The sequence below is a fragment of the Amphiura filiformis genome, chromosome 6 (assembly GCF_039555335.1).
Source record: "Amphiura filiformis chromosome 6, Afil_fr2py, whole genome shotgun sequence".
In the NCBI taxonomy this organism is placed as follows: domain Eukaryota; kingdom Metazoa; phylum Echinodermata; class Ophiuroidea; order Amphilepidida; family Amphiuridae; genus Amphiura; species Amphiura filiformis.
The window spans coordinates 54,996,977-55,011,662 of record NC_092633.1 but is presented as its reverse complement, the minus strand read 5'-3'; the positions used below and the strand labels follow the sequence as shown (position 1 = coordinate 55,011,662).

At 34.2% G+C, this 14,686-nt stretch overlaps 1 protein-coding gene across 1 annotated transcript in view; it reads right to left on the bottom strand.

Annotated features, from left to right (window-relative positions):
* Positions 1 to 9,800: 9,800 nt before the first annotated feature.
* LOC140155641 (uncharacterized) overlaps positions 9,801 to 14,686 on the bottom strand; it is a 71,931-nt gene continuing 67,045 nt past the window's right edge. Inside the window, exons 4-5 of the mRNA XM_072178557.1 lie at positions 13,105 to 13,359; positions 9,801 to 10,004 (exon numbers count right to left, since the gene is read on the bottom strand). Of these exons, the coding sequence (XP_072034658.1) occupies positions 9,845 to 10,004; positions 13,105 to 13,359 (415 nt within the window). The 3' untranslated portion in view covers positions 9,801 to 9,844. The remainder of the gene's footprint in view (positions 10,005 to 13,104; positions 13,360 to 14,686) is intronic.

Below are 14,686 nucleotides of genomic sequence, written 5' to 3'. Positions count from 1 at the left end.
TTTGAATGCTGTGTGCAAATCTTGACTTCGACCATTTTAAGGGCTGGGGTATGAATGTGTGGACAGTATTTATTTTGGGACATTAGAGCACATCAGACATATCGAATTGCATTCTGAATACGAAGAATGTCATTCTGATATCAAATAATTTTGATTTTTGAAATTCGCAATTTAATACACATTTTATGGCAAATCATTAAAATTGATATTTTTGATAGTTAACAGTACTTGAAGTAAACTTTATAAATCTGATGATTTATACTTAAAGTGTATGTAGGTGGGATGAAAAGCCGACGATCAATTGAAAATTTTGACCTTTCGTATAGAAAATATGGATTTTTTTCCCAAAACAAAACAAAAAATTAGGTCTTTTTGGGAAAAAAATCCATATCTTCAATATGAAAGGTCAAAATTTTCAATTGACCGTCGGATTTTCCTCCCTGCTACATACACTTTAAGAATATATCATTAGATTTATATAATTTACTTCGAGGACTGTTAAATATAAAAATTTGAAAAATATCAAACTTTTATAATTTGTCATAAAATTTGTATTATATTGTGATTTTCAAAAATGAAAATTATTTGATATCAGAAAGACATGCTTCGTATTCAGAATGCAATTCGATAGGTCTGAGGTGCTCTCATGTCCCACAAAAAATACTGTCGAAACACAATAAACGCTCATTTTAGATCCCTTAAGTAAAATGGGAATCAACAAACTGTCACACTGTTGTTGAAGACCCAAAGAGTATAACTTTTATTTTCTCAGATCAAACTAAATTTGCACCTATCCAATAACAATTAATCAAGTGAGTCTGCAATGTCTCAGTTTATTAATGAGTTAATCCCTAAATTATAGATAATTAAAGAACTCGGACAAAATTATGCATACTGTCGAATAACATATTACTAACGACTGTCCCTATCTAACATACGCGTTTCGCTTAGGCAAATACGACTTTGCTATATACAAAACGCGGTAGCGTTGGCCTCTGTATAACACAAGGGAGTTGGAGGTGCGGACGCAGATGATAGTTGGGCGCAATTCGGCCATCGGCAATACGCGGTTATTTATTGATTTTGTTTGTATTTGACTATGAAAAATTGGCCAGCAGTCTTGTAAAAGCCTTACTCAGTACCTTAGTTTTTGCCCTGTATATAAATCAATTTAACATTATAAGAATCCACCTTAATCATGTTAATCCGTTTATTATAAGATTCAACTGTGTTTGAAATGTTAATTCGGACTGATTTGATTGGTTGCTAATAATGTGGACACTGAAAAGGACTATAGGTACGTGACAGCAGACTAAATCTTGGTATTTATTACAATGCTCAAAATGCATTATTAGCACCACTGACCAGACGAATTATGCATACACAACTACAAACAAAGTTTACCACGTTTGTATAATTGATGTAGTCAACAATTATGTAAAATTAATCAAGGTAACCATTATAAACCAATAAAATTCAATAATTATCTAATTTTATTATCACAACTAGAAACAACTTAAATATCTTATTCTATTATTTACTTCATACTAAGTGTTATCATGTAGGTGATTCAAGGATATCCCAGAATGCACCACAAAAACCTCTCAAGTAGGCTCTGCAGAACATCAAACTGTCAAAATGGCCATGTTTCTATGGACAGGTTGTCAATGCCCGGGTGTTTATCAGCAGCAATGCATTGTGGGATAACATTGACTATTCTTCTGTTATTATAATACTTCTATCTATGTACTGCGATTTGAAAAATAACATGAGTGGACTCTAGATTTGACAATATTGTTATCAAATAGGCCTTTACTGGTGACGTTATTTGTAGTCTCAATTAACGTCACCTACTAGTGACATTGGCATTCGACATGGAGGTCACTGTCACTATGAATTGATTTTTAGTGTTCAACAAGTATCGTATGTTTCATTCAAAATCATATTCTGTAAAAAAGAGAAGAGTTAAATTCCCATATCACCTGATTGACGTCACGTTACTTAAAGTTAAAGAGCAATATACCTGTTTCAATATATATATTTAACCTTTTTGCGATGAACAGTTTGATAATACTACGGAAAAAGTGTGCAATGTGTATAATTTGAACCACGACATTATGTTTTAGGAAAACCTGTCGGTTTAAAGAATAAGAAAACAAGTTAAAAAAACACAACAAAACTACACTTTAAAAGTTCATAATATCGAATCCGATTCAAAAATGAAAGGTTGTCTATAAGCGCCCGGATTAAGACACAATGATCAGATGGCAAGGCCACTCTAAACCAAAGACAGCCCGACGGTTTATTTTGAATCAATTCTTGGATCTGTTTTTCATATTTATTTAAAAAAACTGTGTTGATGATTATTTTTTTTATGTTCGTAACCACCTTGCTCAGCATCCAGCGCCCAGAATCAGTGCGGGTTGGCTAATACAACATAAGCTTCGTTCAATGTTATAAAATCCTTGTTGTTCAGTGAATCAAGACTTGGTTATATTTTTGAATGTACCCTTTCCTAAAAAGAATTGTTTGATACATAAAACAAGTTTAAAAACCACAACAAAACTACATTCTAAAAGTTTATGATATCGAATCCGATTCAAAAATGAAAGGTTGTCTATAGGCGCCCGGATTAAGACACAATGATCAGATGGCAAGGCCACTCTAAATCAAAGACAGCCCGACGGTTTATTTTGAATCAATTCTTGGATCTGTTTTTCATATTTATAAAAAAAAAAACTTTGTTGAATATAATTTTTATGTATCGGAAAAGAATAAGTTCGTAACCACCTTGCTTAGCATCCAGCGCCCGGAATTAGTTCGGGTTAGCTATACAACATTAACTTCGTTCAATGTTATAAAACCTTATTGTCCAGTGAATCAAGACTTGGTTATATTTTTGAATTTACCCTTTCCTAAAAAGAATTGTTTGATATATAAAAAAAAGTTTAAGAAACATAACAAAACTAGATTTTAAAAGTTCATAATATTGAATCCGATTCAAAAATGAAAGGTTGTCTATAGGCGCCCGGATTAAGACACAATGATCAGATGGCAAGGCCACTCTAAAACAATGACAACCCGTCGGTTTATTTTGAATCAATTCGTGGATCTGTTATTTCATAATTCTCAAAACACTGTTCATTATCATTATTTTTTATATATCGGAAAAGAATAAGTTCGTAACCACCTTGTTTAGCATCCGGCGCCCGGAAATTTGTGCGCTTGGCTATCACTATATGACTTGGTTATATTTTGAACTTATGCTTTCCTAAAAAGAATTGTTTGATAGGTTATGAAAGAGAATTTGTGTGTTGCGAGTGAAGGCTATTATACGTGCCAGTGGAAAATATGCGTTAAACAAATTTTTTAGCACTCAACGAGTAACCATGTGATTCTCGTGACTCTCGTCTGATGGCGTTGTAGACTTGGTGTTTCTGGAGAACAGAATCATAAATATTTTAAAAAAACATGAAGTCTGCAATACATTTTGGTAGCACCTAAAAACAGAACTGACATTCATACCATGTTTGATTTGATAATTCGGCGCGATACATCACATTTCCTGTCTGAAAAGAAACTCTACATCACGAAAGAGACGAACCCCACCATGCCCACCTTCGATCTCGGGAACTTCCTAAGGTTATGATCTCTAGACACACCAAGAGTTACAGCGCCATAATCAGTCGAGAGTCGATCATCAGTCCATCTCAAACCATCGAGAACGGAATACTGTTTAAACGTCTGGAACAAAGCTCGGTGACTGCTAAAGACTTCTAATTGTGGGTATTGATCACATTCTTTCGTTAATAATCTTATTTAATTGATAACATTTTACACAATATGTTACAATATATTGAGCACTATCAGTAATATAATATGATGAGATTGCTTCAAAAGTCCAGTTGACCATCGGTGCCCGGTAAGGAATCAAAAGAATTCACTGAAGTTTTAAAGCTATCCCAAAAAGTTCATAATATCAAATCCGATTCAAAAATGAAAGGTTGTCTATAGGCGCCCGGATTAAGACACAATGATCAGATGGCAAGGCCACTCAAAACCACAGACAGCCCGACGGTTTATTTTGAATCAATTCTTGGATCTGTTATTTCATATTTCTAAAAAAACTGTGTTCATCATTATTTTTATGTATCAGAAAAGAATAAGTTCGTAACCACCTTGCTCAGCATCCAGCACCCGGAATTAGTGCGGGTTGGCTATACAACATTTTGTTTCGTTCAATGTTATAGAACCTTGTTGTCCCGTGAATCAAGACTTGCTTAGCATCCGGCGCCCGGTAATTTGTGTTCTGGGCTTTTACAACAGTATCTACGTTGAATATTACAAAACCTTGTTGAACCGCATCGTATCACTAGGACTTTGCAATATTTTGAACTTATGCTTTCCTAAAAAGGATTGTTTGACAGGTAATGAAAGAGATTTTGTGGGTTACGAGTGAAGGTTATATGCGGTTTTTTTAGCACTCAACGCGCAACGAGTTTTTGTTTTAGGGGTTTCAGACTTGGTGTTTATAAAGAACAGAATCATAAATATTTAAAAAGAAGCCTACCGCACATTTTGGTAGCACCAAAAAACAGAACTGACACCCATGACATGCTTGATTTGATTATTCGGCGCGATACATCACATTTCATGTCAGGAAAGAAATTCTACATCATGAAAGAGACGAACCCCACCTTCAATCTCGGAAACTTCCCAAGGTTTATGATTCTGATCTCTAGGAACACCAAGAATTACAGCGCTATCATCAGCCGATAGTCGATCGTCAGTCCATCTCAAACCATTGAGAACGGAATACGGTTAAACGTCTGGAACAAAGCTCGATGACTGCTAAAGACTTCTAATTGTGGGTATTGATCACATTCTTTCGTTAATAATCTTATTTAATTGATAACATTTTACACAATATGTTACAATATATTGAGCACAATAAATAATTTATATACTAATTTATGACAAGATTTTGTCATTGATGAGATTGCTTCAAAAGTCCAGTTAAGCTTATACCATCGGCGCCCGGTAAGGAATCAAAAGAATTCACTGAAGTTTTAAAGCAATCCCAAGAATTACGAATATGTCATAATTATGATGTCTTGTAAAAGATGAATATTGAATCAATAGGACTTTATTACGTAAATATGACTTTCCTCTTGAAATAATATACGTTTAAGCAAGTCTTATTTTACATTTTTTGTTTTTCAAATCGTCGATGGTACTACAGATCATGATTGATTTGATAAAAAGGTGGAAATGCTTACAGATATTTTCATTTCCATACGCGTTCGTGAGTTTGGAAATTATGATCATAACTTCACAAAATCACCAACTATGAAGATGTAGAGTTTTCGTAGACATGTATATAATTAATACTTGCTTACCTAATACAACATTGATGAACAGAATTAGAAATTCATGGAACTGTCTTATGCAAAAATTGCCGATTATAGTTTATTCTAATTCTGTTAACGAATGTTCTGATTGACAAATAGTATAGATGCGATTTTAATTTACAGTTAATGTAGGTTTGAAACAGTAAAAATGGAGTCTATTTTAATGTTCATATATCTCAGGAGAAGAAGAAAACGAAAGACTGATTTGAAATAAAAAGTAATCATGTTCTCTTGTCAATCAAATGATGGATTCCAGCATCATATCAGCAACAAAGCAATAGTTGGTTCAGCTTTCCTGAGTTGCTTTTTTAAATCTGGAATTAACAAAAGAAGAAGACACACAAGGTTAATTGCTTTACATTGAAAGAACGATTTATTAAAGATGAGCAGTAATCCTGGTTAGGGATGCTTCAACATACAGGTGACGGGTGCCCCGAGTGTCTGCCAGCCTTAAAGGTAGAGACCCGGTTAAAATGTAATTTTCGAAAAGGGAGATAATTTGGTTAAAAACCTGAAAAGAAAGAAAGGGGTCTTATAGGAAAAATAAAAGCTTGTGTATGTGCCCCCTTCCCCAATATTCAGGTTATGGAGTAGTGACGTCTGACTGCTGGGAGGCGCCGGGATATACATGATATATGAAGCCAGGGGACATGAGTCGGTTATTTATCATGAAAAGACAAATTTTAAAAGAAGAATGCATTAAATCACCAGAATCTGTGAATATCTTTCCCCTGCAAAATGCCAAAATAAATATCAATTACATTTACAAACACGTTTTCCAATAATTGTACATATTGATCTTAGCACTAAGCATATTTACTATTCTTCATTCCAGATCAATTTGAATTAAATGATAATCATACAGTAATTAAAATTAAAATTTGGCGCCCAATGCCGACTAAGACAATATTTATAGCATCCTATTTTCATATTTAGATGGAATTTTCAAGAAAAACGCAGTTAATCCGTTAGTATTTATTATTATTATTATTATTATTATTATTATTATTATTATTATTATTATTATTATTATGCGAAAGTGTTTTTTTCTGTATTATTAAAAAAACTCACTATGAAAGACGTGATTAATCAACAGTTTAATAATGGATATAGCCAAAAGGCTCAAACCACGTAACCTTGCACGGTCCACGTACAACATGCAACAAAATAGAGAGGTTGCAATTTCTTAACGCCGTGATCGTATGCCCACAGTCTACCCAGCAAACACAAAACGTTTTCGACATCATTCGCAAAAGTTAATAAAAAGGTTGTCAAAAAACGTTTAAATGTTGGGTTATATAAAGGGTATATTGAGGTTATAAAACGATTGCATAACATTGAAAAACATTTTTTGATAATCTACTGCTCAGCAAGCACAAAATGTTTTACAAACAACGTTTAAATGTCGGGTTATATAACATTCCAAAAACATTCTTGAAAACTTGATACAAAACATTCTAAACAGAATGTTATTTTGGGGTTGAAAAAATATTTTGCGAAAAATGTTTGCCCAAAATATTTTCAATAACGTTTTAAAAAACATTTTCATGACCTTCATATAACCCGACATTTAAATGTTATTAAAACGTTTTGAAAAAAAACACCATTTCTGTGTTTGCTGGGCGCAAATATTTTGCAGTGTTGCAGTGTGTTTTCATGCAAAACGTTTTAAAACGTTTTCATGACCTTCATATAACCCGACATTTTAATGTTATTAAAACGTTTTTACCGAAACCAAAATCCAAAATATAACTTATTAAAAACGTTTTTAAAACGTTTTTGTGTTTGCTGGGTACGTATTCAAATTCACTATTCTGTGCCGGAGCGAGGTAGCTTATTTAGTCAGTATCAAAGTTTCTGCAGGTACAAAATGAACGCGCGGACAACGCACAAAGGGCATAAAATGTGAACGTTTAACAATATAAGGACAGTCAAGATATGCAAAATACGAGCGTCTATCCATTTTATTTGTAAGAAATCATTATGATAAAGTGAGGTGTGAAAATTTAACTACATTCATATGTGCGGTTCACACGCACATACTCTCCATTTAAATGCGTGTGAGATCGGCCGTATGAAAAAGGTGTTGCAATTAACACTTTAAATTTAAAACCCGAAAGACGTCTTTTCCTACGAAAAAGTACAATTTTGATAATAACGTCATTATATATGCCGGTAGTGGTTCTTAATCTACCGAAATATATTTTGACGACCATAATATTCGGAAAGTTTTGAAATGTACTGATTTTCAGCGGCATTTTAACCTTATAAAGTCAACAACATTAAAGCCACATTTCCAAGTAACATTTCCATAAGAAATAGAATTGTATTTTCTTTTCAAAAAATGCCAGTTGCACTGTCAGATATGTCCTCTTTAATTTTGGCCCAAGCAGATGAGACAATACAAAGAAAATCGCTATTTAATACCAGCGCATATGTCGCCAATGCGAGCCACTCCTTCGAACATGTGTCGGGTTCTTTTGTTATGCTACCACTGCCCGCACGCATACGTACTATGTTATGAACATCGCGTACGCGTTTCCTGCGGTTTATTCAAAATCCTGGATTTTGACAAAACTAAAGTACTTTTAAGTAGGTTTTAATATTTGCAGGGTATGTTAGTTTACTAAAGTACACTACAATCGTGTAAAAACCAGACTTTTGAAATATATTGAGGGCGTCCTCCTTAGCAAATGTTACAATATGGCTTTAAAAGCAGGCTTAATTAAAGTAGGCATAATCAGTATCCCTACCCCCATGCAATTTTCGCATCGTAGGACAGATGTTTCAAACGGACAAATCATAATATCAAAATGTTCAGAAGAGTCTGGAGAATCTTTTCTGCTATGTTGGAAAATTTGTAACCCGCGGATTCTATTCCGTTTCCATGGCAATGGTTGCGTATTTTTGTAATTTTTAACTAGCTATTTCATTAAAACTGAATGGAGTAGAAACTTCATATTCGGAGTGCAGAACACATGAGACATGTTCGTATCTATGAACAAAATAATCATTTAGTACAACATATTTAATAATGGGTGCTAATGGGTAAAAAATGCCTTTTTTTTGGTGATTTTTACATGGGACTTTTTGACAAATGACTTCTGCGTCATGGAAAGTGTATCAATTTATTAAGATGAATGTTTATATAAATAAAAAAATGACAAAAATCCTTCAATAGCGTTATCGTTGCCATGGAAACGGAATAGAACGCGCGGGTTACACATTTGCCAACATTTGAATGATTTGTCCATTTGAAACATCTGCCAGTTAAATGCCTGCATGGCATCTATACTGTATAACCATATACATGTTAGACAGTCGCCCCCATGTGGTCAGATTTTTTCGGGGCAAGTGGTGGTCTCGATCACAGCCGACTTGTGCTCCTTTGTGACGAATCACAATCCAGCTTGGAACCGAGACTAGTTTATGAACGCACGTATAAACGCCCTTATGGCGCAAGACGCATGAAACATCACCATGATCACAATATCTTTAAAATTGAACAATCTTGGACGTCCAAGAATTCACTGGTAACTAATTTGAGCTTAATGGCTGTTATTTCATATCATGATCCATACTTTAAAGTTAGTAAACGTGTACAATCCAAGAACTTTCAGTGTAGTTAAAACTTATTTAGACTGGAGGTAGCCGAATAACGAAAATGGAAAGAGTTATGTATTAACACGTTTCACTTTAATATAGGAAGTTTCTTTCCGGAGTCACTTGACAAGATCAGTGTTCGTTCGTAGAACATTTTAGCTTGAATATGGCAAAATGTCCACGAGCTTCACTCGCATTTGTACCATAAACCTATTCTGTCGTCAATTCACTATACTTCATGAACTTGTTTTCTAAAAACAATCTCCCAATGTCCAAAAGAAATCTACGCCACTGCGGGCGCCACTGCTAAACCCTCTTTAAATCCTAACTTATAACCTGAACTTCGTGTACGTCCTGAAGTCAACAATGAAACCAGCACTTTTTAAATCCACCATTGTTTGAGTTAATGATAGTCTCTATTATGCATACCTATTATTACTGAGGTGACACTTTTTAAATCCACCATTGTTTGAGTTAATGATAGTCTCTATTATGCATACCTATTATTACTGAGGTGACACTTTTTAAATCCACTATTCTTTAAGTTAATGATAGTCTCTATTATGCATACCTATTATTACTGAGGTGACACTTTTTAAATCCGCCATTCTTTAAGTTAATGATAGTCTATATTATGCATATACCTATTATTACTGAGGTGACACTTTTTAAATCCACCATTCTTTAAGTTAATGATAGTCTCTATTATGCATACCTATTATTACTGAGGTGACACTTTTTAAATCCGCCATTCTTTAAGTTAATGATTTCCTCTATTATGCATACCTATTATTACTGAGGTGACATCTAGCAGAATAAAGCACTTTTATTTAGGCCTCATCTGTTGATCTCTTCCTCTTGCCGGGTCCACCAGATCCGAATAGTGACGCTCTATTGCCGTGGATCATGGCTTGCAATGCACTCTGACCTGCTGCTAGTTGCGCACATCCACTGAAGCCTGCGCATCCTTTTTCTGTACCTCTTTTGAATCTGAATTGTGGATAGAAAATGGCATCAAAATATAGTTAATGAAACGACAAATTATTTAATTAAAAACGAAAATCATCAACAAGTATTCTTGAACATACTATGGAGAACATTCAGCATATGAAAAGCAACAGAATACAGAATAGCGATTCAACATTACAGAGTATACGATCAATTATAGAAACATTAAATGAACATTAAGACGTGGCTGCTAAAGTGTCCGTATCTGTAAACGATGGTATTTCAAGTACATGTATACTGGACGTCCGGACTGAACGGGACATAGCGGAGTATATGATAATTGATTGTGATCTATTTTGCGGATGTCCCTACAATTTCTTAATATACAATATTGCTAAATAAGGCACACCATTAATATATATAATAAAACGTGTTTCATACCAACTCCACATGCAAAAAGATGACAGATTTTACCATTTTTATGTTTTGTATGTTTCAGTACATCCCGAGACAATAATGTTTGCTTGCATTCTGCAAGTGAAATTGTGTCCACTCTATATGACTAAAGGTAATACTCAATGTGAATTTGTTCTTTGTCTTTTGATTCTACACAAAAGTAACTCGGACTCAAATAATCGCATCATTACATTTAGGAGTTGGACTTATGGTCATCGAATTCAAGTGAAAATTACTGATCTTGTTTTCTTGGGGATAAACCCACGTGTAACGTCAACATTATAATATGTAAAATATACATTAGAAAATAACCAAACCAATAACCCACGTTACCTGACTAATTTCATAAATTAAAATACGATATGTTTGACTTTTTCAAAGGAGCTCATTAAATTGTATTTTGTATTCTTTATACAATAAGAGAAGAGCTTAAAAGCACTGCCCGTATCGTACTCAAAATTCGATTAATCCTGATATACGATATATACAGTGAGATTTTATAATGATATTTTCTATCGAATGTCCAAACGGTGTATGTCTAAGTTATATAAACATACAATAATATTTATATATATATATACAGGTTGTTCCAAAACGATCTTAACACTCAGATGGAGAATACTAGTGAAATATATGGGGTTAAAATTGTATTTGTTTTTAAATCTAGATTATGTATTTTTTTCGTGTTGTATTTTGTATTTTTGTTTATATTGACCTTCTTTTTTGAATTATTGCCAAGACTAAATCTCCTCAGACCTTCAGGAATATTATTATGTTTTGTATTCTTATTCTTATTAATTTAGAGATTTACACAATGTGATAGAAGTACAGACTTTCATGTTCGAATACCTCGATAAATTAGACAATGTGTTCTTATTCAATATCCTTTTCCAATGAAAATATAGTCCGAGGGACACACACTGAGACAAAACAACGTCACAAACATTGCATTATTATTTGAATTTTGACGAGTACAAAACGGAAACAACAAATTGTTGACAAATATACAAAAACATAATCACCTACTAATTGACAGTTTCGACAAGACCACATAAATGAACACAATGAATTATAAAAAAAATGGGCTACGCTATATAAATTTCAAAAATCTTCCTTCTCGTAAACATTCTGTTACGTATTTACGTAAGTACATCACATGGTAATTAAATTAGCATGACATACCAAATGAAACTTCATACATGTAAATGGTATTATATGATTCAGTACATGCTAAATACGTATCATACGTTGTCAGCACATTCCAAACAACACATGCTACATGGTATACAAAAGTCGGCCCTAAACCAATAACGATTACCAGGATATATATTGTTAGATACACGTTAGTAATTCATGCTAGAAAATGATCATTGGAACTTTGACATATAATTATCTCTGACAAATTAGTATAAACCCTTGATAAACCAAGGCGCAACATGCTATGGTACATTTGGTTATCATTGTGATAATGATTATCATTCTTGTATGTTCTTTATGAACTACAATTACATACCAAAGCGAGGACATCTCAGTCAGTTGAAAAGAGTCAGCCAAATATTTGGTCCGTATTGCACCTGTAATTAACCTTGTAATCATGCAACCTTATTGTGTATACTATAATTTTTTTTTAAATTGTTGACGACAAGCAAATCATTGTTGACGACAGTGTTGCCAAGAATTAACTAGACCTAACAATTCATTTATTTTACTTATTTATTATTATTATGCATTTCAACAAAAAGAACAGCGACATTAGACCAGTAACTTCAGTAAGCAAGTGGTACAGGGCACAGCAACAGTAGCAATCGCTGACATCTGAGAGAGGTAGACATCACCCTTGCAAGCTGGTCATGAAACGTAAAACAAAGAAGTATTGCACTAGAAACAAGGGAAGATGCTTACGTGACATAGAAACACTTAAACATGACAAACATTACAAATATATCAATATACAGGAGCAAGAAGAACCACGCATCGCACACTAGCCCCATTTAACATGAAATTGAAACGGTAACATAACATACAAAGGCAAATAAACCAGAGAAATTACTCCTGACAATCTGCCTGTGTGGGGACTTGAACCACGGATCTTCAGCTAGTGCGTCCGATGCTCTAACCACTGAGCTACACATATTGTCCCTGGTAAACGGGACTCAAGTATGGTACTCATGGAGCAGAATAGTACAAACAGCACACAACACACCAGCGTACGAGATCAATCTAACGATGCTTACCCGCCGCCAGTTCAATATATCATACAAAGGACGAGGTTTACGCATTGTACACAGAAACATAGAAACACTCAAACATTAAAAAACTAGCGTACGAGATCAAATTAATGATGCTTAACCGCAATTCTTAAGAAGTACAGTTAAGCCCGATCAAGGCTACCGCTCGTAGAAGAGGGTTTTTTCGTCACCTAAGCGATACTTTAAGAAAGCGCCTTTGTTTCAATATCCATTAAATTCTACTTCCAATTAACAGCAGAGATAATACTATGAGCTGCTAAGTTTAGGGTTTTAAATAACAAAGACGCTGACGAATTGGTGATCAATGCAGTAGATCAATTACCCATCTTACAAGCATCCGTATGTAGGAATTCTTATACCTGCCTGCTAGTAATAACAAAATGCAAGTGGTTAATGAAGTAGACGAAGGCAAAGACAATTCAAAATAATCAACCTACTGTTTAGAATGAGTTGATGCAATTTGCCCTAAAATCTCATTGTAAAGTTCAACTTCTTCGGCAAGTAATCTAAAATCATCTCCGGACATTGGAAGAACTTGTTGCTCGTCTATAGATCGTTTTCTTCTGCCTGGACCTCGTGCACTTGTAAATATTGAGGCTCTATTGTTATGCATCATATTACGGAAAGCATCCTGGCCTATTGCTAATTGAGCACATGCACTGAATCCTCGGCATCCACCACCGCGTTTAATTCTGTAAAGGTAAGTATAATTTAAAATTAACATCTGGTCTCATTTAATACGAAATACAAATAAAGTAGATCTTTGTAATTACATCTTCTCTGCTTAAACATGATACTTCTGGCTAACCACACCCAGCTGAGCAAAAAGAGGAATGCGACAACACGTACAAAACAGTTAGAAAATGAGATGTTAAAAGCAGAGAATATGTAATAAAATTATATCTTCTCTGGTAAAAGATACAAACTTGTTTCCGTGCGCATTTTTCAGCCCTCTTACGAATAGAAATCAGTGAGGAAGACACCTAAACGGGTCCTATTCCCGACCAATTACATTTCTCTCTTTGGCAATTATATGTACAAGTTATAAAGGTTTGCGAGTGGAAATCGGGAAAATCTATAACTTAGTGCACTCTACTTAATGGGTCATTTGAAGTTGTGCAAACTAGAAATGCAAAATATATAGAAGGCAGTTGGTGCAGTGTGTGAGAGCTTGTGAAAGCAAAATAAACTAATGACGTGTTCATCACTCGTGTTTTATCAGCGCTGTGATATATGAGTGATCTTGCCGATTAGAGCACTTGCGCATTTGGCAAAAGGAGGGACAAGGGTGAGATCATGATTGTGATCAACAAACATATCACCATGATCACGGTTGCTTACTCTGTATTCATTGCAAGAAACAGCGAAAAGCAATAAATGTCTGCCACGTGAATTATTTCAGTTACAAATCATTAATAATAACAAAAATGTGATTAAAAATTAGAGCCTACATAAAAATTATAATGAAAGCAGCAAACAGGGGCAAACAGTCACAAGAAAAATCAGAAACAATATCATGTAAAATTTGCACCTTAAAAAATGCTATTTTATTTGATAAAACTTTGTTTCTGTTTGAGTTTTAATTATTTCTGAACTCTTCGTTATTTCTCCTTCTCAAGTTCGGTTGTAGCAGTTGGAGCAATAAAAATAGAGATATAAATAACGTTGTTTGATTACATTACCAACAAAAACTTTATGGAGTGACGTCGATGCATTTCAAAAATGAGTGGGTGAACGTAGTGAAGTGGCAAAAAATGAGAGAGAGAGAGAGAGAGAGCTCGTGCCCACGATCAATAGACCTTATTAAAACTCAAATGAATAAAAATGAACAGAAAGCCGTAAATTAATAAATACATGTACGTAGATGGTTGTAATTTTCAGGCTTCTTTACATTAAAAGCCCAGATTTAAAGAACCCATCAAGACGTGAAACCCAAAGATGTTTAAACACCAAGAACCACTTGTGGTCTTGAGTCTTGAGATGTGTACTCCATAAGTTTAACTGACGTTTGTCCTTGGA